This window comes from Anomaloglossus baeobatrachus, chromosome 2 (genome assembly GCF_048569485.1).
Source record: "Anomaloglossus baeobatrachus isolate aAnoBae1 chromosome 2, aAnoBae1.hap1, whole genome shotgun sequence".
Taxonomy (NCBI): domain Eukaryota; kingdom Metazoa; phylum Chordata; class Amphibia; order Anura; family Aromobatidae; genus Anomaloglossus; species Anomaloglossus baeobatrachus.
In genome coordinates this window covers 193,020,844-193,047,125 of record NC_134354.1, presented here as the reverse complement: position 1 = coordinate 193,047,125, position 26,282 = coordinate 193,020,844, and the positions used below count along the sequence as shown (strand labels likewise).

Sequence of the window (26,282 nt, the reverse complement as noted above, 5' to 3'; positions counted from 1 at the left end):
AGTCCAATGGAAGTAGGTTATGGAAGATTTTAGATTTTGATTATAAATGTAAGGACTGTTTCTTTGTAGCAGCTCATGGAGGCTGGACAGCTAAGTACTGAGGATGGATGGGTCATGTTTAGAGTTGAGCGAGTACCTAACTATTTGTACTCACTATACTCATAACGAGTACTGTCTAATACCCATGTATTCATTCCGAATAGCGTGTGTAATGCAAGTCAATGGGGAAAAACTCGCAAAGTAACGAGTAACCCGAATGCCGTACTATTTGTGCGAGTAGCGAATAGTGTGGAATTCAGGTTACTCATTACTTTGCGAGTTTTTGCCCATTGACGTGCAATGCACATACTATTCAGAATGAATACGTGAGTAGTAGACTGTATTCGTTATGAGTATAGCGAGTACAAATAGTTAGGTACTCGCTCAACTCTAGTCATGTTAGGAAAACACTTGTATTACTGTATTACTCATATATCATTACTGGTGTGGAGAATTACAAAATGGTCAAACATTTATATCTACAAATAAAATGCATTAACAAATCTTCTTCTTCTGTTCTTTAGGACACCTTCACAATGCCTCACCGCACAATTCACATTTTTCGGAAAGGATTGCGACTTCATGACAACCCGACGCTGCTGGCAGCACTAGAGTCCTCTGATGTTATCTTCCCAGTGTACTTACTGGATAAAAACTTTGTTAGCTCTAACACAAACATTGGATCCAATCGATGGAATTTTCTCTTGCAGTCCATTGAAGATCTTCATTGCAACCTTCAAAAGCTAAACTCTTGTCTATTTGTCATCCGGGGAGACTATAAAAAGGTGTTACGGGACTATGTACAAAAGTGGAATATTACACAAGTCACTATTGACCTTGAAATTGAGCCGTATTACAGAGAGATGGATGATACCCTAAAAGCAATGGGTCACGAGTTGGGTTTCCAGTTACTATCCCTGGTTTCCCACACATTATATGATGTCAGAAGGTTTGTAACACATATTGTTGGCGTTGACGTTTTTTGATTTTTCAAAGTAAAAAAATGTTTTCCTTAAAGGATCAGTGTTCACAATCTTGTGGCTTGGCTTAATATTGCATAAATAAATTCAGAATAGCTTATTTCTTTTATTCCTGCACACCAGAAAAATGCTTTCTTTATCGTGGCAAGTATACCTAGGGTGGAACTAGCTTCTTTCTTGATTCCTTCCTTAGTATTTTCTCTCTGTGTGATGTATTATATTAAGCTATATCAATTCAGGTTATGCCACCTTCTTTGAATTATGCCTGACATGGATGAAAAACCATAGCGGCTGTATCGACTCTCAGTTCTCATTCATGGAGAAAGCAGCAGAGAGCGAGGGGAGGTTGTAAAGGAGGTCATGTGAGTGTAAAGGGAAGAAGCATCTAGGTTTTCAAGGAGGGCAGATCACACATGTTCTCTATCAAAATATGAAGGGGTAGTAAAGCACAGTCATGATAATATGCAGGGGGAGGGGGGAATTACACAGGCTGTAAATAAGTGTACATAGAAAGGGGAAGACATTTCACACAATGCTCAGTATCATGGGCCTCCAGCACAATGGAAGAAATACCTCATGGGGTGTAGAAGGAGAAATTGGTACAGGAATTAAGCTGTTCTGATGTACTACAGACTCCTCATTCAACATGTACTACTGAGAGGAAAACTCTCGCTAACATATTATCTAAACATTGTAGTGTTAACAAATTATGAAGGGAGTATATTATATAATCAATAGCGGATCTGTAGAAGGTACAGAATTAGTACCTGACCAGGATCCTTAAAGGGATATTTGCATATCCAAGATTCTATCTCAATATGTATTAACTGTAATAATAAGAATATTAGCAAATACCTCCAATTAGAAATGTAGTCTAGTTTTCCTGACAAGCTATGTCACTTACTTTATGTACAGGCATGGCAGTAGCCTTGGTATCCATGAGTATGACCACTAACAACTAACTGCGCCTATGTGCAAGGTTGTAACCTTGGATAACTAAGATACTGTAATGCCATTCACATAAGGTAAGTGACATAGCTTTTCAAAAGAACTATTATTATTATTGTTATTGTTATACCAACTACATGATGGTATAGTAATTTGAAGATGGGAATAGCTCTTTGGGGTCAGGTGGGAGATGGGTGGTTCTTGGTCAGTGTCTAAGCTGAATCCTGGGGAGCTGCTTGATGTAAAGGTAGCTGGAACTTAACCCTAAATTTGCTAAAAAAAATGTCTTTTTTTTTGCTCAAAATAAAAGGATCATTGATTGACAGTGCCTGAGTGACGATCTTCTATAATGGCAAGAGTGCCCACACCCCAACAGGGTATGCGTTCTATCCATGGAAAACACGGATAGAATAAATTTGTGAAATACGGAAGTCTTCGCGAGGCTTTAGATTTTGTTGTTGTCTTTAATTATTCTAGCAATTCTCTCACATTGTATTGTGCTGTAAATACATCTTTCTCAAAAACTGATAATGACAGATACTGATGTTTTATCGCTGCTCCACGACTCCCCGATGTGCTACCACTTTGACTTGAAAATCTTATATTGGTGCCATGTTGCTTAGCAACCACTTGTCGTCTCAATTCCTAGCAACGAACAAAAAAGAAAAGACAACCACAGAGGTCTTCTGCTGGGATATAATAAAATCAGTTAGAACGGGCTGCGTCTCCAAATAATAGTTTATTTCTTTAAATAGAATGATTGTTTCCCATCCCTGCCTGTTTATTTTACTCTCCGAACAGCAAATAGAATCTGTGGACGGTTTCTGCAGCCGTCGTCTGTGCGTCTGAACTCCTTGTCTACGGGGACAAAAGCTGAGACAATATTCAAGAATAGTCTCTGGAGATTTTGTACAGCTGTTCCATTTTACACTGGAAAAGCATTGCTGTCATTTATATTTAATGCAATTTACTTATCATATTATATAATCTTCATAATAATAAATAATCTTGTGAAATGCTATGGTTGTTTTGTGAATTTTTATCCTCATATAGAACACACACCCATTATGGTACATGAGCACTTTGTAGAAGTGATGTGGCTTCTCCGCAGTGTATCTGCAGCTTTCCCACAGCATATCTGCTGCATTTACTCATCCATCTTACATGCGGATTTTATTGAGAATATCACACAATGCATCGCAAGAGTGACGACTGCAATGAATTCTACATAAAGAATTGACGTGCTGCAGATTTTAAAATCTGAATAGCAGGTCAATTATGTGTGGAAAATGTCCACGACGTGTGGATGACATTTTTGAGGTTTCATAAACTTAGTTGCTGCTGTGTTAGACTCCCTTTACACGTAAGTATAAAAAACTTATGTGTCAAGCAAGTAGAGGTGTGCATCAGTGTGTTCCATCAGTGTGCTATTATCTGTCATCTATGTGCCACCCGTGTGCCATCTGGTTGGTTCTGGTGTCATCAGAAACACCATTAGTACATGAATACATCACCAGAACCACCATCAGTACATTAGTGCATAACCAGAACCTCAATCAGTACATGAATACATCACGAGAACCACCATCAGTAAATAAATACAACACCAGTACCATTATTAGTACATGTATATGTCACCAGAACCACCATCAGTACATAAATACATCACCAAGCTTAGTAGAATTGTATTGTCAAGTCAGTCTCATGGACATTTGTATCTCATTAACCTAGAACTCTCAGTATGTCCTAAATTTTAAGGAGATGCTGCAAATTGTTGTTATCAGCAATTATCAAACTGCAGACTATACATTAACAACAATACCGATGAAACGTAGTCAGTATCAATAGGTAGATATTTACATCCAGGTTCCTTGTGGATGACCTCTTCTCTGATTGAGTTGCTTTTTTCTTTTTGTCTCCATCTTGTCCAGACATAATGATGATGTCACATCCATAGCTTTCTCTCCAGATTCCCTGTTTTCTGGACTTTTGCAACAAATCCCCACATGGTGCCCTTAAAAATAACAGTGTTATTAAAATGACCTTAGCATAGCAATATCTGTCCTAAATAAGTAATCTATGGTATATGGCCTCCACACTGTCCGCATTAATGATCTATATCCACTCCACTGTTGGCCATTATCAGCTATAACAGCAACACTGTCCACCCTTTTGAACCATAGCCTATACCATGGATGTTGGCTCTACACTGTTTTCTCTTATGCTGTCTCTTTGTTTCCACACTGTCCCTCCACCGTGCTAACCTCTGTTTGTACTGTGCCCCCATTTCACACTGCACCCTTTCCATATCCTTTAAGTGCTTCTTTTTACACTATGCCTTCATACTGCCTACCATATTGTCCTCTCCAAACTGTACCCCTCGTCACACGGTATGATGGTTACCACAGCCGTCCATACCATATGATGTTCACAATATCCCCTCTAATATACATTACTGTGTCCACCACAGCCCCCCCAAAATACATTATGTGACCTAGTTTCCCGGTACCTACCTGCACGCAACCTCAGATCCTCACAAGATCTCCTTCTCTGCTCCTCCCTTATCTCCTCTTCCCACAATCGCGTACAAGATTTCTCCCGTGCATCCCCCATACTCTGGAACGCTCTACCTCAGCACATCAGACTCTCCCCTACCGTGGAAAGCTTCAAGAGGAACCTCAAGACCCACCTCTTCCAACAAGCCTACAACCTACAACAGCCCTCAGTCCAGTAGACCACTGCGCAACCAGCTCTGTCCTCACCTATTGTACCATCACCCATTCCCTGTAGACTGTAAGCCCTCGCGGGCAGGGTCCTCTCTCCTCCTGTACCAGTCTGTTATGTACTGTTAATGATTGTTGTACGTATACCCTTTCACTTGTAAAGCGCCATGGAATAAATGGCGCTATAATAATAAATAATAATAATAATAATAATAACTATACTACATTTCTAATTGGAGGTATTTGTTTTATTATTAATTATTATTATTATTGTTAATATTACACCTACTATGTCGCGGGCGGAGGAGGGGACGCTGCGCTCTCCTACTGCTCGGGTCCAGCTGCTGCTGCCGCTGCTCGGTGGTGGCTCGAGCGGTGGGCTGGATCCCGGGGTCTCGAGCGGCGTTCCTCGCCCGTGAGTGAAAAGGGTGGGGATTGATTGTGGGGATTGGATATTGTCCGTGACGCCACCCACGGTTGTGGTGATATTGGTGACACCACCGCTGCTCTGGACGGGGATCCCGGGAGCGATGACAGGGAGCAGCCTGGATGTTAGTTCTCCCCTCCGTGGGTAGGGGGGTTTGATTGTCCTGGGGCCCGGTGATGGGGGTAGGGGTGAATGGCAGGCGGGTTACGGGGCCTGGTGAGGTGCAGGGTCGCGGGGGCAGCGCTGTGCCGCACGGCACTGTGGTACTCACTCAGCCAATGATGAGGACACAGTTCTCGGTAAAACACACGGCTGGATGGATGGGTCCCACAGACGGCTGCGGTGTTTCTCCTCCCGGCAGGTTGATGGTGACTGCCTTTCCCTGCACCTGTGTAACGTGTATGGTTCCGATGGGTTCCCACCGGTAACCCGCTCCCCCAGCTTGGATGGGTGCTGAAGGAGCCCCTTTTGCCCGCAGGCTCTGGCCCTGGGAACTTTAGCCTTGGCGGTGACTGTGTTTCCCTCTCTCGGTTGGACTGTTGCCTTCTGTCGGGACTTGGCTGCTGGGAAACCCAGGAGGTTCCCTTCACTAACGGATTTGGCAAATTCACGGCGACTCCTAGCCTTGCCGGGATCCGTAAGTCCCTGCCGGATGGTGCTGGCTTCTCTTTGCGTACCGGTCCAGTACCGCCGGGCCACCACCCGTCCACGGTCCTTACGGCTGGCTCCAATAGGCCTCTCCTGCTAGACGGTCACCACCGTCTGCCAACCTTGCTGATCCGTCCGGGCCACACACCCGGACCAACTTCAGGCTTCTCTACTGCCACTTTCCTCCTTCCACTTGTACTTCCAAAACTAATCTGCCTTACTTTTCCCGCCTCCAGGACTGTGAACTCCTCGGTGGGCGGGGCCAACTGCCTGGCCCACCCCCTGGTGTGGACATCAGCCCCTGGAGGAAGGCAACAAGGGTTTCTGTCTGACTTCGGTGTGCCTGACCGGGAGTGTGGGGTGTATTGGTGTTGTGCTTGTGACATCCTGGCTTGTCCAGGGCGCCACAACTACATATTGGGATAGGATCATGAAGATGGGAATACTCCTTTAATGATGTGAACTCAAAGACATTTCTGCCACATAAGAAGTTAAACAACTTTTCTATGAACAATAAATTATCTTTCTCCCATTACAATATATTTGTTTATTCATAATGCTGGTGCTAAGTCTTCCTGTGTATTTAAGTTAAATGAAGTATATAAGTTAAAGCAATTCTTCAGAACCATGCATCATCTCGTAAAGCAGATCTGTCACCAGATTTTGTATTACCGACCATATATCTGAAGCACCCCACGGGGCCTTGGGAATACTCTTCACAGGGTCGGTGATGGGCCTCAGCCGATCCCAGATAATTCGGAGGTCACTACCGGTGTGTCCCCCTGGGTGTCTTTCCTAGTCGGGGTCCCTCCAATCCCGTGTATGGAAGATGGAACGGGCTGCGGGTGTTTCCTGCACTCTCCGCAGACCCTGGAATCCCCTGTGGCTGTAGAGAGTCCGGGCTGAGCTGTCTGCTCCAAGCCAAGTCTTGTAGTGCTCTCAGAAGTGCAAGATGATGCCTGGACCAAGATACTGACAGTGCGTCTTACCCCAAGCTGTGCCTGGGGGTAACCGCACAAGTGGGAAGATGCTCCTTCCTTTTCCCCAAGTGATGCCCGCCCCCCAGGTGGTTGTCCAGGAAAGTCCCATGCCTCGTGATGGCCAGCCCCCTATCTACCCTAGGCCAATCCCAGTGGTAAAGCACCTAACTGTGTGTGGTTTGTGAATGTGAGAAACACCAGTGATTAACTTCTTCCTTACCTGAGATGAGTACTGCACCTTAAGTGAGATGCAATACCCTGTGGCAACTGAAGCCTCAGGGGTGCCACCTATCTTATTAGACAGGTCTCTAAGACTTGATCAGGCTATTGTACTAACTTGAAAATCTTTGTCCAAATGGCCAATTAATCCTGCAGAAAATTGAGCATTATATTTGGAGTCAAGCTATTGCAGAAGAAAGTGGACAAGCTTGACATATTGTACATTTCTATTATATTTTATTCTATACAGGGGTAAGATACTGGTTTAGTAAAATCTGGATTTTTTCTGTCACTACTTTGGACTCTGCTTTTGCATTTTTTTTGTATCCATATAGATGCATTCACAACGCTAAGCTTATTATCTTTGTAGTCCTTATCCTTTAATAATTGTGGGCTTTTGCCTAATTTACTTTAGACACAACCACTTGGGTAAATTGTATTTCATTTTTTTTACCAGAATCATTGATATGAATTGTGGCCAAGCGCCCTTGACATACAAAAAATTTCTTCATATATTGTCCATTGCTGGTGATCCTGAGCTACCTGTTCAACAAATAACAGAAGAACATTTCAAGTAGGTGTTTAAGTATCAGTTTTCCATGTTCTGTTTGTTTGTATTCACCTTGTTACATGGTTATTTTTCCTTAGTACATATGAATCGCTAATTAAATTATGCTATTTTTTTTACCCAAAACTAATTACAATTACTGTCATGCCAATTTTAGTTTAATTATATCATTAACTACAGCTCTGGCAGAAATTAAGAGACCACTGCAAAATTGTCAGTTTTTCTGAGTTTTCTCTATATAGATATATTTTTGAGTAAAATGTAAATTGTTTTTTTATTCTATAAACTACTGACAACGTCTCCGAATTTCCAAGCAATAAATTTTGTATTTATTTTCTGAAAATGATAAATGGTCAAAATAACAAAAAAATGCATTGCTTTCAGACCTCAAATAATGCAAAGAAAACAAGTACATAATCATTTAGAAACAACGATACTAATGTTTTAACTGAGGAAGAGTTCAGAAATCAATATTTTGTGAAATAACCATGATTTTTAATCACAGCTTTCATGCGTCTTGGCATGCTTTCCACCAGTCTTTCACACTGCTTTTCGGTGACCTTATGCCACTCCTGGTGGAAAAATTTAAGCAGTTTTTCTTTGTCTGATGGCTTGTGACTATCCATCTTCCTCTTGATTACATTCCAGAGGTTTACAATGGGGTTCAGGTCTGGAGATTGAGCTGGCCATAAAGTTGTATATGGATAATAGAGGTTACAAAGATGCTTAATTTCAATTTTTTTTTTTTAAAGAAAATATATGACCCCAGCTAATACCTACCTCATTGAAGAACACAGAGTACCTCTTCCTGAAGACCTTGCCATACCAAGGAGCAAGTCAAGTAACTGGATTGGTGGTGAGTCACATGGTCTGAGAAGGCTAGAACACCATTTAGAAAAGCAAGTAAGTAATAATATCCACTTCAGGTATATCTTGAATATATATATATATATATATATATATATATATATATATATATATATACACAGTACAGACCAAAAGTTTGTACACACCTAGCCACCTTTTGCTTTGATTACTGCTTTGCACACTCTTGGCATTCTCTTGATGAGCTTGAAGAGGTAGTCATTGGAAATGGTCTATCAACAGTCTTGAAGGAGTTCCCAGAGATGCACTTGTTGGCCCCTTTGCATTCACTCTGCGGTCCAGCTGACCCCAAACCATCTAGTTTGGGTTCAGGTCTGGTGACTGTGGAGGCCAGGTCATCTTGCGTAGCACCCCATACTCTCCTTCTTAGTCAAATAGCCCTTACACAGCCTGGAGGTGTGTTTGAGGTCATTGTCCTGTTGAAAAATAAATGATGGTCCAACTAAACGCAAACTGGATGAAATAGCATGCCGCTGCAAGATGCTGTGGTAACCATGCTGGTTCAGTATGCCTTCAATTTTGAATAAATCCCAAGCAGTGTCACCAGCAAAGCACCCCCACACCATCACACCTCCTCCTCCATGCTTCACGGTGGGAACCAGGCATGTAGAGTCCATCCATTCATCTGTTCTGCATCGCACAAAGACACGGTGGTTGGATCCAAAGATCTCAAATTTGGACTCATCAGACCAAAGCACAGATTTCCACTGGTCTAATGTCCATTCCTTGTGTTCTTTAGCTCAAACAAGTCTATTCTGCTTGTTGCCTGTCCTTAGCAGTGGCTTCCTAGCAGCTATTTTACCATGAAGGCCTGCTGCACAAAGTTTCCTCTTAACAATTGTTCTAGAGATGTGTCTGCTGCTACAACTCTGTGTGGCATTGACCTGGTCTCTAATCTGAGCTGCTGTTAACCTGCGATTTCTGAGGCTGGTGCAAAGCAGTAATCAAAGCAAAAGGTGGCTACTTTGAAGAACCTAGGATATGAGACATATTTTCAGTTGTTTCAAACTTTTTTTTTTTGTCCACATGTGTTAATTCATGGTTTTGATGCCTTCAATGTGAATCTACAATTTTCAGAGTCATGAAAATAAAGAAAACTCTTTGAATGAGAAGGTGTGTCCAAACTTTTGGTCTGTACTGTATATATATATATATATATATATATATATATATATATATATATATATATTATCTCTTATATATGTGTGTTCATGTTTTACATGTTCAATTGAATTTTTGTTTCTGTAAATTACATTAAGATTTCAATAAAGAAATATCTTCATACAAACAGTAAAAGGTGTTACTTTTACTTCTAGTTAAGGGGTTCCTGAAGGAGTGTAGTACTCAGAAACTTGTCACAGCCCCTTAGCTTTATCAAGCTTTATCAGTCATTGGAGAATCCAAGTGGTTAACCACTTACCACTATAGTAATATCTTTCTTGGGATTAGAGATGAGCAAGCCTCTGAAGGCTCGAGTTCAGTTCGGTTCGTCGAACGGATGCCCCGTTCGAGTTCGGTTCAACGAACCTCTCGAGCCCCATTGAAACCAATGGCAGATAAACACAAACACATAAAAACACATTATAAATGTAAACATACAGTTAATAAACATTGCCATAACACTTACAGGTCCCCGCGACTCGTCTTGCACTGTCTTCCACCGCTTTTCCTTCCGATAATCGCTGCGGCCTCCCGGTAACCAGCACGGATGATAGGACCTTCCATGACGTCAAAAAAAGCATGTGACCAGTCACGTGTCTATTATCTCATTGGCTACAGACTGGTCACATGGCTATGACTTCATGCTAGGTCCTGTCATTGCATCTCTCTGGTACGCGGTGATCGTTCCAGCATCTCCGTATACCGGCGAAATGCTCTGGCACATGGTCTGCTTCCCCGTTCTGCTTCCCCGTTCTGTTTGTGGCAGCCGGTGAATAACGGAGATCACCGTTGCTATAGCAACGCGCCTGTCAGCGGTGACATCACCGCTTATAGTCCACAGCGGCAATCACGTGATCGGACCACCATTGCTATGGTAACCCGCTTGACAGCAGTGACGTCCCCGCTTACAGCCTGCAGCCTCTGCTCACTCTCACCGAGTGAATAGACTGCACGGGAGCAGCAGCGTTCTTCCTCCCATGCTGTGCCTTCTGATGTAGCAGAGCTGCATGGGTTCAAGGAGAAAGAAGACAGAAGAGCATGATCGTGGAGGGCTGACAGAGAGTAATAAACATGGAGTCTCTAAGTGTGTCTGTGTATTTATTTCTATTAAAGTATTTTTTCTCTGTGTGGTGTCATGAAATTCATGAAATAATTAAAAAAAGGGCTTCCCTATTTTTTAAGTTCCCAGCCGGGTACAAATAGGCAACTGGGGGTTGGGGGCAGCCGTACCTGCCTGCTGTACCTGGCTAGCATAGCATAGAACAATATGGCGAAGCCCACGTCATTTTTTTGGGGGGCAAAAAGCTCCTGCATACAGTCCTGGATGGAGTATGCTGAGTCTTGTAGTTCTGCAGCTGCTGTCTGCTCTCCTGCATACACTAGTGAATGGAGCATGCTGAGCCTTGTAGTTCTGCAGCTGCTGTCTGCTCTCCTCCATACAGACAGACAGCAGCTGCAGAACTACAAGGCTCAGCATACTCCATCCAGGACTGTATGCAGGAGCTTTTTGCCCCCCAAAAAAATGACGTGGGCTTCGCCATGTTTTTGTATGCTAGCCAGGTACAGCAGGCAGCTACGGGCTGCCCCCAACCCTCAGCTGCCTATTTGTACCCAGCTGGGAACCAAAAATATAGGGAAGCTTTTTTTTTTTTAATTATTTCATGAATTTCATGAAATAATTAAAAAATAAAATGACGTGGGCTTCGCCCAATTTTTGTGACCAGCCACGTACAACTACGCAGCTGGGGATTGGAATCCGCAGCTCAGGGTGCCCAAGCTTTCTGGGCACCCCTGCTGCGAATTGCAGTCCGCAGCCGCCCCAGAAAAGGGCGCTTTCATAGAAGCGCCATCTTCTGGCGCTGTATTCAACTCTTCCAGCTTCCCTGGTGATGGGTGGCTTGCTGGGTAATAATGAGGTTAGGGCTAGCTGTATATTGTCAACTGGCCCTAAGCCCGAAATTCATGGTGTCACGCCAATATTAGACATGGCCACCATGAATTTCTAGTACAGATAAAAAAAAACACAACACACAGAAATATTTTTATTAGAAATAAAACACAACACAATTAGTGACTCCATCTTTTTTGAAATAAAGAACCCCCCCTCCACAGTAATCCTGGTTCAAGGGTCCGTCCAATCCGGATCCAATATCATCTGATCAGTTTGCTGGAAGGCAAAGCGATCAGATGTGTCAGGTTCAAGGGCCTGAATCAAATGACACAGCAGCTGATTGTATAAACGGCTTTTATACAATCAGATGATGCATCAGTGCAAAAAAAAACTACTACACACTTCTGTGCAGACTCCTGTCCGTCAGCATCAGCTGATAGTTTAGCCGGCTGGGCGGTTAAAAGCCAGCTTCACCGCTCAACTTATAGCGTCAGCTGATTCCGTCAGATGACCACATCAGCTGATCATCGCCAGGTCTGGGAGAGGAGAGGGAGAGGAGAAGGAGAGGAGAGGGAGAGATGAGAGAGAAGAGAGAGGGGTGAGAAGAGGAGAGAAGAGGAGAGAGAGAGAGAGAGAAGAGAGAAGAGAGGAGGAGGGAGAGAGAGAGAGAGAGAGACTGACTGACTGAGTCTGACTGAGACTGAGACAGACTGACTGACTGACTGAGACTGACTGACTGACTGACTGAGACTGACTGACTGATTGAGACTGACTGACTGATTGAGACTGACTGACTCACTGACTGACTGACTGACTGAAAGAGAGAGAGCAATGCAGCCTCATTCCGTGAACTGCTCCGATTTTAGAGGTGTGGCTCACTAGATGAGTGTGGCTGATGTCCGGCTCCTCCCCTCAGTGCATAATTAAATTAAATTAGAATTATAAATAGTTCTAATTTAAAATTAAAAATAAATTAAATTTTTTACCGGGACGGCCGGGGCTAGAACTCTATCCATTCAGCCACTGGCTCCAATGAGGAACATAGGCAGATTTCCTAGTCTTGAGGTCTGCAATGCAGACTGAAGTCTGAGGTGACAGCGCGGCTTACTTCAGGTGCTACGTTGAGAGGACACAGATCGCTCCCTGTCATCTTCAGTGTCGTGTGGATTACGTCGGACCTGGATTGTTGTTTTGGGGTTAATAAAAAGGTAAATGAGGGTTTTTTTGTCTTTTATTCCAAATAAAGGATTTTTCGCTGTGTGTGTTTCTTTACTTTCACTTTCAGTTTAATCATAGAAGGTGTCTCGGGGAGACGCCTGGCATGATTAACTCATTATTACCCCGATTGCCACCGCACCAGGGCAATTCGGGATGAGCTGGGTGGAGTCCCAGGACTGCCGCATCTAATGGTGTGGCAATTCCGGGCCGGCTGCTGGGTGATATTGTTAGGCTGGAGGGCTCCCCATACCGTGGCGCTCCCCATCCTGACAATACCAGCCTCCAGCCGTGTGGCTTTATCCTGGCTGATATCAAATATTAGGAAACCGCATTTTTTTTTTTTATTATTTATTTATTTATTTTACTGCACGATTTAGACCCGCCCACCAACGGCTGTGATTGGTTGCAGTGAGACAGCTGTCACTCATCGTGGGGGCGTGTCTGACTGCAACCAATCATGGGTGCCGGTGTGCGGGGAAAGCACGGAATAACTGAGTGAATAATGAAGTGGCAGCCATTTTCAAAAGAGGAAAAGACGCCGCAGATTTGTGACAGGCGTGCAGCGATACGCCCGTGATCGGTGAGTAGGAAAGAGAGAGGGATTGTGCTGGGGATGCAGGACGCATGCAGACAGCAACGTGTGCACATAGTCTTACTGTGAAAAGCCACGTTTTTAGCGCTCGAACCGTTCTCGAACGTAACTCGAACTGTCGAGCTTTTAGCAAAAAGCTCAAGTTCGTCGAATGTCTCGAACACCCCCCAAAATCACTAGAACATGAAATTGGCGAACCTCGAGCCTCGAACATCGCTCATCTCTACTTGGGATCTTGTAGCTGTAAAGGGAATCTTTCAGTAGCAGTGCTGCTTCGTCTTCTGATAGTGGCCAAGGTCGGTTACTGCACATCCACCTCCTTCTGATTAGAATAGGAGGCAGATGTGCAGTACCCGGCCGTGGTCACTATCAGGAGAGGGAGCAGTGCCAGAACTGAGCATTTCTGGATGCCCGCTGCTGCCGTCGGGACTGAGAATAGCTGATCAGCGGGGTGTGGGGTGTTGGACCTCGGCCGATCAGACATTGATGACCTATCCTAAGGATAGCTCATCAATGTAAAAGTAGTGGACGACCCCTTTTATTAGCCCCTACCGTTTAAGTGCTACTTCTTCTATATTTACTGTGCCATATTGGTGAAGTGTCACCTACATCATGTGACCGCTGCAGATAATGATTGGCTTCAGAGGTCTTGTACTGTGTACCTTTTTGTGACTGCTGCGAACAGTGATTTGTTGCAAAGGTAATATTCAATAGTCCAAACATCACCACTGCACTCTGTAAAGAAAGAACTCTGGGAAACAGTGGAAAGACTGTACTGAAACTGTAGGGGCTTCCACGAGTAATTCATCTTTAAATTTTATTATTTTTAAGTGTTACCTGCTTGATGGACATTTTAGTCTTTAGCTATGTACAAATATTTGTAAAAAACTGACCCGCACATCCAGCAAGTGTGTATAGGTGCCAGTCGAAAAAAAACATAGTAACTAGAAAATGCATACAGCTGCACACTAAAAAGCCAACAATGTATAAAGGGAACTTTGGTACTGCATTACTGCTATAGGAATATATGAAAAAAGAGATATTTTGTTTATGTATTAGACAATGCATGTAAGCCTGGAAACCAATGGCAAGGTAATCTCTGTAATGCGGAAACCTAACCTAAATACCACTATCTAGGTTAAAAATATCCCTGTCTGGGCAAATGCAACTATTTGGACTACAAACCTCTATGTATGGGCAGCTAGACTCCTTCTATAACTATGTACAAACGCTCACTTCTAAGTCAGCAAACCAATAACGTCATCTACCCTAAGTGAGCTGAACACAGTCGAAGGGGTACAATGCTTTGCTAAGTATTTCCATGCCTTTGTTCCAGTAATCAGTGGGGGTCTTACCTCCTGAACCTCAACTGAACAAAATTTCTGATGTCAAAAATATTATGAATCAACAGTTATTCCTCAAGACACTGCTTTGGATTATTCCAACTGTACTGTTTTATTTTCCAGGGTTGGATTTCCGAGTTCAAGAAACCTCAAACTGTTCCCAACTCTCTTCTTCCAAGTACAACTGGATTAAGCCCTTACTTTAATTTGGGGTGCTTATCAGTCCGAGTTTTCTTCCATAGACTTTCTAAGATCTATGCTCAGGTGAGTCCTTTTCTGCTAGATCTCATGATGGCTTGTTTTGATTCTTGCATTTGTTAATCAATTCAATGTTAACGCTGCAGATTTGGTGCAGAAATCTTCTGAACCAAATCTGTACATTGTGGCAAAATGCAGTTTGGGTGCGGTTTTCGATACGTTTTTTTTGGGTCAGCAAGAAAGAAATTGTTGTCGATAAAGCTAGATGAGAGAAAAAAAGAAAAAAAAATGTTTCTTGATGTCAAGAAAGGATAACATTTATTTCACTGGGAAAGAAAATAGTGACTCCCCTTTACTCATCCCCCAGTACCAGTGATGCTCATTGCTATTGCCAGGACACTGCCGGTCATTTCTCACAGCCATTGATGTCACTAGCAGCGCTGCTGCTGAGTTCAGTGTGCTCTGACATCACTGACTGTGGGAATTAACCTTGAATTACCTCTGAAACCTCATTTTCTAATAGAAGAGGCTCCAGAGGAGATGGCCACCACAGGATGTCCGTGGATTACGGCGGACTTTTTTTTTTAATGATTTTTATTAAAATGGTTAACAAGGGATTGGGAGAGTGATTTATTTTATTAACGGGTTAGTAATGGGAAGTATCTAATAGACGCCTCTACATAACTAATACCAGGGCTTGATGCCAGATGTTACTTCACAACTGACATTAACCTCTTCTTTACCCTGTTGCCACTGCACCAGGGCAATGGAAGAGCCGGGAAAGCGCCATATTTGGCGCATGTTATGGATGCACCATTCTGGGGATGCTGTGGGCTGCTATTTTTAGACTGGTGGGGCCAATAACAATGGGTTCCACCAGGCTGAAAATACCAGCCCCCAGCTGCCTGGTCTTACCTTGGTTGGCAATCAAAAATAGGGTGGAGCAGAGGTTTTTTTTTTTTTAAATTAAAGATAAACAAAACCAAAACATACTCTCCTGAATCTTAATTGGCAACCAAGGTGAAACCAAGCAGCTGGGTGTGGCAGCCTATAGCTGTCTACATTAGCTGTACTGGCCCTGTTGAAAAAACGCTGCCAAAACCAACCAAAAAAGTTACAATATGAAGACACCTGTGGTTTTGAAGTGTTTTTTCATCACAACATTGAAGTGAATGGGTGAACAAATGCTGCTAATCCAGACCAATATTTGACATGGTGCAAATTTTTTCTGCATCAAAATCTGCAACAAAACTGCATGATAAAAATCCGCACCATGTGCACAGGAAATCCAAAATCCTATAAACTTTAGTGGCTTCTGGAGAGGCATGCAGATTTTGATGCAAATTATAAAAAAATGAGTCAAAAACCGGTGTGTGCAGGCGGCTTCATATAACTTGTAATGCATAATGAAAGGCTGTGTAACTATCTAGTATTTCCTTCCCTGTCAATAGAAAGAAAAAATTAAATCTAAAAAGTCTAAAGATTAACAAAGTATAGAGGGGTTATCCAGGACTTTGCTTACTTTCACCTATAGGGCTAAGAACTTACAGGCAGGTGGTTGCTAACTACATACCCATTCTGCCTGGCGGCAATATTTGCCGGCTCATCACAGTCATGGACCACTTCTGTGGCTTCCAGTGAAGTCACATTGACAGAATAAACTTCATGGGTTAAGAACAATTTAGTCCACTCTCCACCTGATGTGGGACAGTTAACCTTTTCAATACCTCAAACTTAGCGATGATGTATCGCCTTGATGCTTCACAATATATCAACATTTTTTCTTACTCTTAAAAATGGTTGTTCGTATACTATAAAATCTATTATTAATTGTAACACGTTTGATACGTTGTGGAGTGCAGATTTGGTCTATTGCTAGTGATAAGCGAGCTTGCTCTTCACTGCTTGTTATTCAGTCGAGCTTCGGGGTGCTCAGGTACTCGTGGAGCTCGGTCGAGTATCACGGGTGCTCAGATATCTTGTCCATGAAACAATGACCACAATGCACAGGCTTGCTTCACTGCATGATGTGTGCAGGCGCCCTAGGGAGAGCCAGTCACAGTCTCTGAATGGCTCTCCTGGGTGATAAAACAACATTCTCGGATGTAGTGGAGCTAAAAAAATGAATAACCCCCACCCTCCCGCTGGAAATGCTCTGTGTATGGCTGGCTGTATGTGGGCTGAGTGCCAAACTGGCTAATCTTTGACTTTCCACAATGCTCGTTACTCGCGTCAAGCTCTTCTGAACGTCTGGCCAGTTCAAAATGAGTAACAAACAGGCAAGCATTTTGTGTTCGCCTATCACTATCTATTAGGATATAATACCACACATTAACTTAAAGAGGTGGTTCACTACTCTGCAATAGTAGCCACATCCTTATAACACTGATAGGGAAGGCTTTTTCTAAATACCTTGTTCTGCCAATTCTTCCTCTGAACAGTGCTATTGTGGTCTGCTCATCCCTATGAAGTGACCCACCCGGGCTCCATGACCTCTGAGATCCGTTGATGTCACGTCAACTTCCAGTTGACCTGACATCCCCGAGGTGGCTCCAGTCTTCCTGAGTGACTGGGCTGTGGGCGGCGTTTCACCACTCATCACAGCCAAGAATGTCGCATGCTCTCGCCTTAGCTGCAGAGCACTGCAAGCAGGAGCAATGTTGGGCTGTGATGAGCAGCAATTTACTGCCCACTCAGGAAGACTGGTGATGTCGGGTCAACTGGAAGTTGACGTGAGATCACCGGGTCTCAGAGGTCATGTAGCTCGGGGGTATCACCTCATGAGTGGACCGCAAAAGCACCGCTCAGAGGCAGAGTTGGCTGAACAAGGTATTTAGAAAAACCCTTCCCAATCAGTTTTACACAGATGTGGCCACTATTGCAGAGTAGTGAACTACCCCTTTAACACAATAATTATGGAACATATTACTGCTGCAATCCTGCCACCTTTACAAATAAAATGGTCCATGTCAGGCGTTTCACATCATTTTCTTGTGAAGCGTCAAAACGATACATCATCCCTAACTATATTCGGTATTGGAAGGATTTACCATCCCACAACAGTGAAAACAGGGCTAATTTATTACTTGCCCAAGAAGCTTATTGAATCTTTTGACTTAATACCATTCCCCAAAGGGTCTCCATTTTAAAAATGATCTCATGTTGTATTAGTGGATAATATGGATACTGATTTCTGGTTTACAGTTATTAACAAGCTTGTGAGACATATCCATGCATCCATGTATTTTTTTTTGTATCTGTTCTAAAAACTTAATAAAACATTCAGTTATAAAAAAAAAAATGATCTCATGTATCTTTATTGAATTGCTTTAAATAATGTACTAGACCTTGTTGTGGGACATTGGACTCTTTGGTGGGGGTCTTCATAAATATCCAGCTATATCCGGGGTGTTTCTCACTTTATAAAAGTATCTTTATTTCTTAACACACCATCAAGATTAACAGCCCATTTTAGGCTTGAAACGCACAGACATGGTGTCTTGTGATACACACGATAATGTTTTCAAGTTCATCCCGATATTAATGTTTTCCTACAAAATGTAAAGTTTTCTTTATTTTTGGAAGCAGCTGATGCAGAATTACCGGTCATTGTTTATAACCATGACATACCTATATCTAATAAGTGAAATGACGGACCGTCCAGCGCCATATAGTAGTGTGCATTAAACTAGCAACTAATATACAACCATGGTCTGTTTTGTGAAGAGCATTACAATGCTTTATATTGCAGGCAAAAAATCATTCTCTTCCACCAGTATCTCTACAGGGACAACTTCTTTGGAGGGAATTCTTCTATACCGTCGCCTCTTCGACTCCAAATTTCACAAAGATGGTAGGAAATCCCATATGTCTTCAGATAGACTGGTATAAAGATGATGAAAAGCTCAACAGATGGAGAATGGTAAGTTTATTTGCTTTGTACAGTACATACTGCATTACATCTTCAGGGGTCATCCTAAGGTATAAAGTTACAGTTTAAAGAAGAGTACTTGGCATACTGTAATGTGATAATATAGGTTGTTACATGTTGGCTCACAATATCAGGATGTAATTGATTTTATGCATCACGTTTTTTTAAATAATATATATATATATATATACAGTATGTATATATACAGTATCTATCTATCTATCTATATATATATATATATATATATATATATATATATATATATATATATATATAGATATATACTCTTTTTCAATAATATAATAATATGGCCACACTGCATTTCCCTGGTTTGAAGAAGCGGTTTGCGAAGCCCGCGTCCCGGGCTGGGTGTCTTGTATCCTTTACCTTGTGGGTCACTGGTACATGTATACAATGCTATCATTCAGTTGATGTTAACCTTATTTTGTGTGTCATGAAATGTGTTTTGTGAACGCCACTCTGTATAATCTCTGGATGGTGGGGTAATAGGTAACCCTGTTCCCTAGTGGGCTAGTGTGCAATAAGGTATTGTAATTAATGATCAGTGTCTAACCTGGGGCCATGGGTTACAATGATTTATTTGTTGAACATGCTGCACATGACACTTTATGGGTATCTCTTACTTTGCGGGTATGATTGTATTGAGTTGTAAGATACTCGCATTTTAAGCATGCACATGATTTTTTTATATGTATTAATGTACCTGATGATCTATTTTTCCCTTATCTCTGTGCAATATTGATATATTCTGTTTGAATTTATGTAAAGCACTTGCTATTTAAACAAAGAATGTAATGTTCATTTCCCTTTAAGCCACTTTTTTGTGCTTTTTTGTTTAGATAGTTGCCAATTACCTACCTGTTCTGCGTGGTGACAATCTTTGCAGGCCCAGAGTAGTCACAGACCGCTCCTGACCTTGATTCTGCAGCTTCTGCTGTTGTTGACACTGCGGCGCCTTCTCTTCTGCTCTGCTCTGTTGATGGGATGTGACTGCCAATGTCATGCTGCTAGACAGCCATCTCCCCACTGTCTAACTGCGGAAAACAAGTTGTCAATTAACATGACGCAGGCAGTCACACCCTGTCAAAAGATCAGCTCGGAAGAGGAAGAGCCATTCTGTTAACATGAAGTAGCAAAGTCTCCAGCAGGAGGATCCGTGATCTCTCTGAGCTGGCTCTGGGTAGAACACACATGTATCTAACATCTAACTACCTGTTATTTCTTAGGCACATAGTAGTAAAGACATGAAATAGTCCAGGATAACCCATTTAATTGCATAACCTACAGTGGGGAAAATTAGTATTTGATCCCTTGCTAATCTTGTATGTTTGCCCACTGACAAAGACATGAGCAGTCTATAATTTTAAGGGTAGGTTAATTTCACCAGTGAGAGACAGAATATCAAAAATAAAATCCAGAAAATCACATTGTATAAATTATATAAATGTATTTACATTTTGCAGAGAGAAATAAGTATTTGATCCCCTACCCACCATTAAAGGTACCGTCACATTAAGCAACATCGCTAGCAACATCGCTGCTGATGCACAACTTGCTAGCGATGTTGCTGTGTGTGACATCCAGCAACAACCTGGCCCCTGCTGTGAGGTCGTTGGTTGTTGCTGAATGTCCTGGACCATTTTTTAGTTGTTGCTCTCCCGCTGTGAAGCACAGATCGCTGTGTGTGACAGCGACAGAGCAACAACTAAATGTGCAGACAGCAGGAGCCGGCATCTGCGGAGGCTGGTAACCACGGTAAACAGCGGGTAACCAAGAAGCCCTTCCCTTGGTTACCCGATATTTACCTTCGTTACCAGCGTCCACCGCTCTAGCTGGCAGTGCCGGCTCCTGCTCTGTGCACATGTAGCAGAGTACACATCGAGTAATTAACCCCATGTGTACTGTAGCTAGGAGAGCAGGGAGCCAGCGCTAAGCAGTGTGCGCGGCTCCCTGCTCTCTGCACATGTAGCTGCAGTACACATCGGGTAATTAACCCCATGTGTACTGTAGCTAGGAGAGAAGGGCGCCAGCGCTAAGCAGTGTGCGCGGCTCCCTGCTCTCTGCACATGTAGCTGCAGTACACATCGGGCAATTAACCCCATGTGTACTGTAGCTAGGAGAGCAGGGAGCCAGAGCTAAGCAGTGTGCGCGGCTCCCTGCTCTCTGCATATGTAGCTGCAGTACACATCGGGTAATTAACCCGATGTGTACTGTGGCTAGGTGTGCAGGGAGCCAGTGCTAAGCGGTGTGCGCTGGTAACCAAGGTAAATATCGGGTTGGTTACCCGATATTTACCTTAGTTACCAAGCGCAGCATGCTTCCACGACGCTCCAGCGATCCCTGCCAGTTCAGGTAGCTGGTGGGATCGCTGGAGCGTCTTTTAGTGTGACATCTCACCAGCGACCTCCTAGCAACTTACCAGCGATCCCTATCAGGTTGTATCGTTGTTGGGATTGCTGGTAAGTTGTTTAGTGTGACTGGGCCTTAAGAGTTCTGGCTCCTACAGACCAGTTAGATGCTCCTATTCAACTCGTTACCTGCATTAAAGACAGCTATCTTAATTTGTCACCTGTATAAAAGACTCCTGTCCACAGACTCAATTAATCAGTCAGACTATAAGGCTATGTCCGCACGTGTGCGTTCTGGTTGACAAATAAAGTGCAGCGTTTTGACAGCAGTAAACACTGCATGTGCCTAAAAAAATGCATCCAAAATGCTGCGTTTTGGATGCATGTTGGATACGTTCTGCATCCATTTTTGACAGTGCGCTTCCACAGACAGAAAGAGTTGGTGGAAAATGCAACCAAAACGCACAAAAGAAGTGACATGTTGCTTTTTGAAACGCATCAATTTTGTCAAATATTTGGTATCCAAAACGCTGCGTTTCAAAAAGCAACGTGCACATGGAATTTGCAGACTTCTCATAGACTTTGCTGGGGATGCATGCATTTTTACAATGAGACGCTGCAGTTTGAAATGCAGCCAAAATGCAGGAAAAATGCACACGCGCACAGTCTTAAGCGGGCTTTACACGCTACAATATCGTTAATGAATTATCGTCGGAGTCACGTTGTTTGTGATGCACATCCAGCGTCATTAACGATATCGTAGCGTGTAACAGTCATGTGCGACCTAAAACGATCGCACAAGTGGCAAAAATCGTTTGCCACGGAGAGGTCGTCCTAAAACAAAAAATCGTTTCCTTTTAATTAGCGATGTTGTTGCTCGTTCCTGTGGCAGCACACATCGCTGTGTGTGACACCACAGGAGCGAGGAACATCCCCTTACCTGCCCCACCGGCTATGCGGAAGGAAGGAGGTGGGCGGGATGTTTACGTCCCACTCATCTCCGCCCCTCAGCTTCTATTGGACAGCTGCCATGTGACGTCGCTGTGACGCCGCACGACCCACCCCCTTAGAAAGGAGGTGGTTCGCCGGCCAGAGCGACGTCGCAGGACAGGTAAGTCCATGTGACGGGGGTAAGCGAGGTTGTGCGCGACGGGCAGTGATTTGCCCGTGTCGCACAACCGACGGGGGCAGGTACAATCGCTTGCGATCTCGCTAGCGAGATCACAGCGTGTAAAGCCCTCTTAACTCTACAACATGGGCAAGAGCAAAGAGCTTTCTAAGGCTATGTGTGCATATTGCGTAATTTCATGCTTTTACGATGCATATTGCACTGCAACGTAAATGCATGCTTCATGCGTCCCCAGCACAATCTTTGAAGATTGTGCATAATCCATCCGCACGTTGCGTTTCAGAGCGCAGTAATTTGCATGCTGAAATTTTTATCAAAATCGCTGCGCTCAAAAAAACAACATGTCACTTATTTGGTGCGCTTTGGATGCTGCTCCCACTCTGTCTATGGGAGAGTCAGCATCCATAGCGCATGAAATCGGCATCTATTCTGCACACTACATCCATTACACAGTGTTTCTGCAGCAATTTGAAGTACACATGCACTGCCAAATCGCTGCAGATTTTTTAGCATGGGCAACGTGCGCACATAGCCTAAGAATGTCAGGGCCAAGATCATAGACCTGCACAAGGCTTTAATGGGCTACAAAACCATAAGTAAGACACTGGGTGAGAAGGAGACAACTGTTGGTGCAATAGTAAGAAAATGGAAGTAATATAAAATCACTATCAATCGACATCAATCTGGGCACCATTCAAATTCTTACTTCGTGGGGTATCCAGGATCATGAGAAAGGTAAAAGGTCAGCATAAAACTACACGGGGGTTACTTGTTAATGATCTCAAGGGAGCTGGGATCACTGTCACCAAGAAAACCATTGGTAACACATTACGCCGTAATGGCTTAAAATACTGAGGTGCCCGCAAAGTTCCACTGCTCAAAAAGGCACATGTGCAGGCCGATCTGAAGTGAACACTTGGATAATTTTGAGAGTGATTGGCAGAAGGTGCTATGGTCAGATGAGGCAAAAATTGAGCTCTTTGGCTTTAACTTAACTCGCCGTGTTTGGAGGAGGAGAATTGCTGCCTATGAAGGAGAATTGCTGCCTATGACCCAAAGAGCACCATCCCCACTGTCAAGCATGGAGGTGGAAACATGTTTTGGGAGTGTTTCTCTGCTAAGGGCACAGGAATACTTCCCCACATCAATGGGACAATGGATGGAGTCATGTACCATAAAATCCTGAGTGACAACCTCCTTCCCTCCACCAGTAAACTAAAAATGGGTCATGGCTGGGTCTTCCAGAACGACAATGACCGAAAACATACAGCCAAGGCAACAAAGGGGTGGCTCAAAAAGAAGCACATTAAGGTTATAGAATGGCCTAGCCAGTCTCCGGACCAAATTCCCATAGAAAACATATGTAGGGACTTGAAGCTCCGAGTTAATGATTTAGAGCTCATCTGCAAAGAGGAGTAGGCCAAACTTCCTCCTGACATGGGCGCAAACCTCATTATTAACTACAAAAAACGTCTGGGTTTTGCCACCAAGTATTGTCTTGTTTGCCAGAGGGATCAAATACTTATTTCTCTCTGCAACATGCAAATAAATTTATATAACTTATACAATGTGATTTTTTAGATTTTATTTTGGATATTCTATCTCTCACTGTTAAAATTAACCTACCCTTAAAATTATAGACTGTTCATGTGTTTGTCAGTGGGCAAACTTACAAAATCAGCAATAGATCAAATACTTATGTTCCTCCACTGTATAGGGTATTTAGTGAATAATAGGGGTATCAGTTGTGAAAAGGGAGCATTTAATGGAACGTTATGTAATAAATGGGTCTTACCTTTAGGCACAAACAGGTTTCCCATGGATTGATGCAATAATGACTCAGCTTCGAGAAGAAGGTTGGATCCATCACTTAGCCAGACACGCAGTGGCCTGCTTTTTAACTCGTGGAGACCTTTGGATTAGCTGGGAAGAAGGCATGAAGGTACCGTATGATGAGTTACTGATAGGAATTATTCCTTGGGAACATGTGTAGTTAAATCATTCTTTAAAGCGTAACTGTCTTTTCATTTTTTTTTTCATAAATCAATAATACACATGACAATAAGAAACTCTGTAATATTTCTTATCAGACACATCTGCTTCTTTCTCTGCCAGGATTGATCAGTCATTATCATACTTCTCAGTTCTGAGGTAAAATCTATGAAGACGTTCCCATTACGGAGATAGGAGATTGCAGCTGTTACTGAGGAGATTCTATATAGATAGAAAAGGGAGAAGTGAGAGGCAAAGGGATGAGCTAGAGACAGAGCTCCTCCTCCCTCTTCTATATACATAGAATCTCATCAGCAACAACTGCCATCTCCTATCTCAGTAATGGGAAGGGAAAGTCTTCATAGATTTTACTTCAGAATTGTGAATTCTGATAATGACTGATCAATTCTGGCAGAGAAAGAAGCAGATTTGTCTGATAAGATATATTACAGAGCTGCTTATTGTCATGTGTATTATTGATTTGTGAAATAAAAATGTATTTACTTATTTCTTCACTTATACAGCACTTATACAGCACTATTAATTCCACACCTCTTTACAGATGTGATCAAAATGATGGTTGCTCTTTAAATATACTTTTTTTTTAGCCATCCCATCATTGTTTTCTGAACAGTACATCAATATGAAGTTAAATAACAAAATTGAAGAGGGATTTGTCAATTTTAGTGCTTAAATAAGCAGTCCCACTAACTTCTTTATTCATTAATATGAGTGTTAACAACACATAACTCACATCAAGAGCCATTAAATTGTGAGCACCAGGCCTACCAAATTAGGCAGGGAAGATGCCAGCACTACTCATTATAGGAATAAACAGCAGGAGAACAAGAGTAAAGTGCAAAAAATACATGATTTTTATTGAATACACAACAAGACAAAAGTTTTAATTAAAATGGTACACTACCAATGATTCCTAGGGATACCAACATATAGGACTAGACCAGTTTAAATAGCCAATCCAGTAAGTCAAAAGATTAACTAGTGAATATCTGTATAGATGGCAGCTATTAACCTAGGAAGGTCCAAATAGTAGGTAAGAATGTTCAGAAAATAAGGGGGCTGCTTTATAAGAAGTAAGGTATGGTCAGATCAAACCGTGGTTACCCACCATGTAGGGGTGGGGAATCATGGTGATCCCGCTGGCTGCACTGTTGCTAGATACTGGTGCACAGCAGAATAAGAAATAACATGGAGTAACCATATAGCACAAGTGTGCAAATTGAAAAAAATTTTTTCTTACCTAAAGTGCTGAAGTGCAAAGCAAACCAAAACGAGGAAGCCAGCCACAGTAAAAAGCAGTCCCTAAAAATTAGGAAGTGTCCCTAAGAACAGCCTGAGGTCTCCATCTGACGCGCGTTTCGCGAGGATAGCTTTATCAAGGTGGAAAACCAAAGTAATAACCCCATGACCTACATGCCTATTATATATACCCCTCCTAATGTGGAATCCAACAGCTGGGTGGCTGGGAATGACGTGGGAACAGGAAGTGACATCGCTTGACAACAAGCTTTTATTAACATCATGCCTCAAAGTGGTTTAAAATATGTGTAATCTAAACGTCCATGGTGCGTCCAAGCTAGTCTCTGTTAGGCCGCTAGATATTTAAGCCCAGAGAGCATAAACTAGATAAGCAAAGTAGCCATCAAAGCTCCGGCCCTGGTATATATCGTAACTACAGACGCACTTCCTGATAATCACAACAGGAAGTCGTCATAGTAAAAGACAGGGAGATTCCATATGACCGCTATGAACGCTGGTGTATGTTGTAACTACGGACGCAGTTCCTGATAGTAACAGGAAGTCGTCATAGAGGGAGACAGAGGGATCCCACGTGACCGCTGTGGACGCCGGTAAATATTGTAACTATAGACGCACTTCCTGATACAACAGGAAGTCGTCATGGATCCCTAGATTAGTTTCTCACTAGCGCCAGGTGAGTGACGCATGGATCAGCCAATGGCAGTCCTATTACGGATTCGTGCGGGTCATCAATGAAGGAGGGAAACGGGGAAATGCCACG

General features: G+C 42.8%; 1 protein-coding gene across 2 annotated transcripts in view; it reads left to right on the top strand.

The window, feature by feature from the left end:
- LOC142291211 (cryptochrome-1-like) overlaps positions 1-26,282 on the top strand; it is a 117,678-nt gene that overhangs the window by 52,263 nt on the left and 39,133 nt on the right. For both annotated transcript variants that reach the window (XM_075335567.1, XM_075335568.1), the window contains 6 exons: positions 564-988; positions 7,422-7,538; positions 8,285-8,435; positions 14,746-14,886; positions 18,572-18,742; positions 24,051-24,191. In XM_075335567.1, coding sequence (XP_075191682.1) covers positions 576-988; positions 7,422-7,538; positions 8,285-8,435; positions 14,746-14,886; positions 18,572-18,742; positions 24,051-24,191 — 1,134 coding nt within the window. In that variant the 5' untranslated portion in view covers positions 564-575. The remainder of the gene's footprint in view (positions 1-563; positions 989-7,421; positions 7,539-8,284; positions 8,436-14,745; positions 14,887-18,571; positions 18,743-24,050; positions 24,192-26,282) is intronic.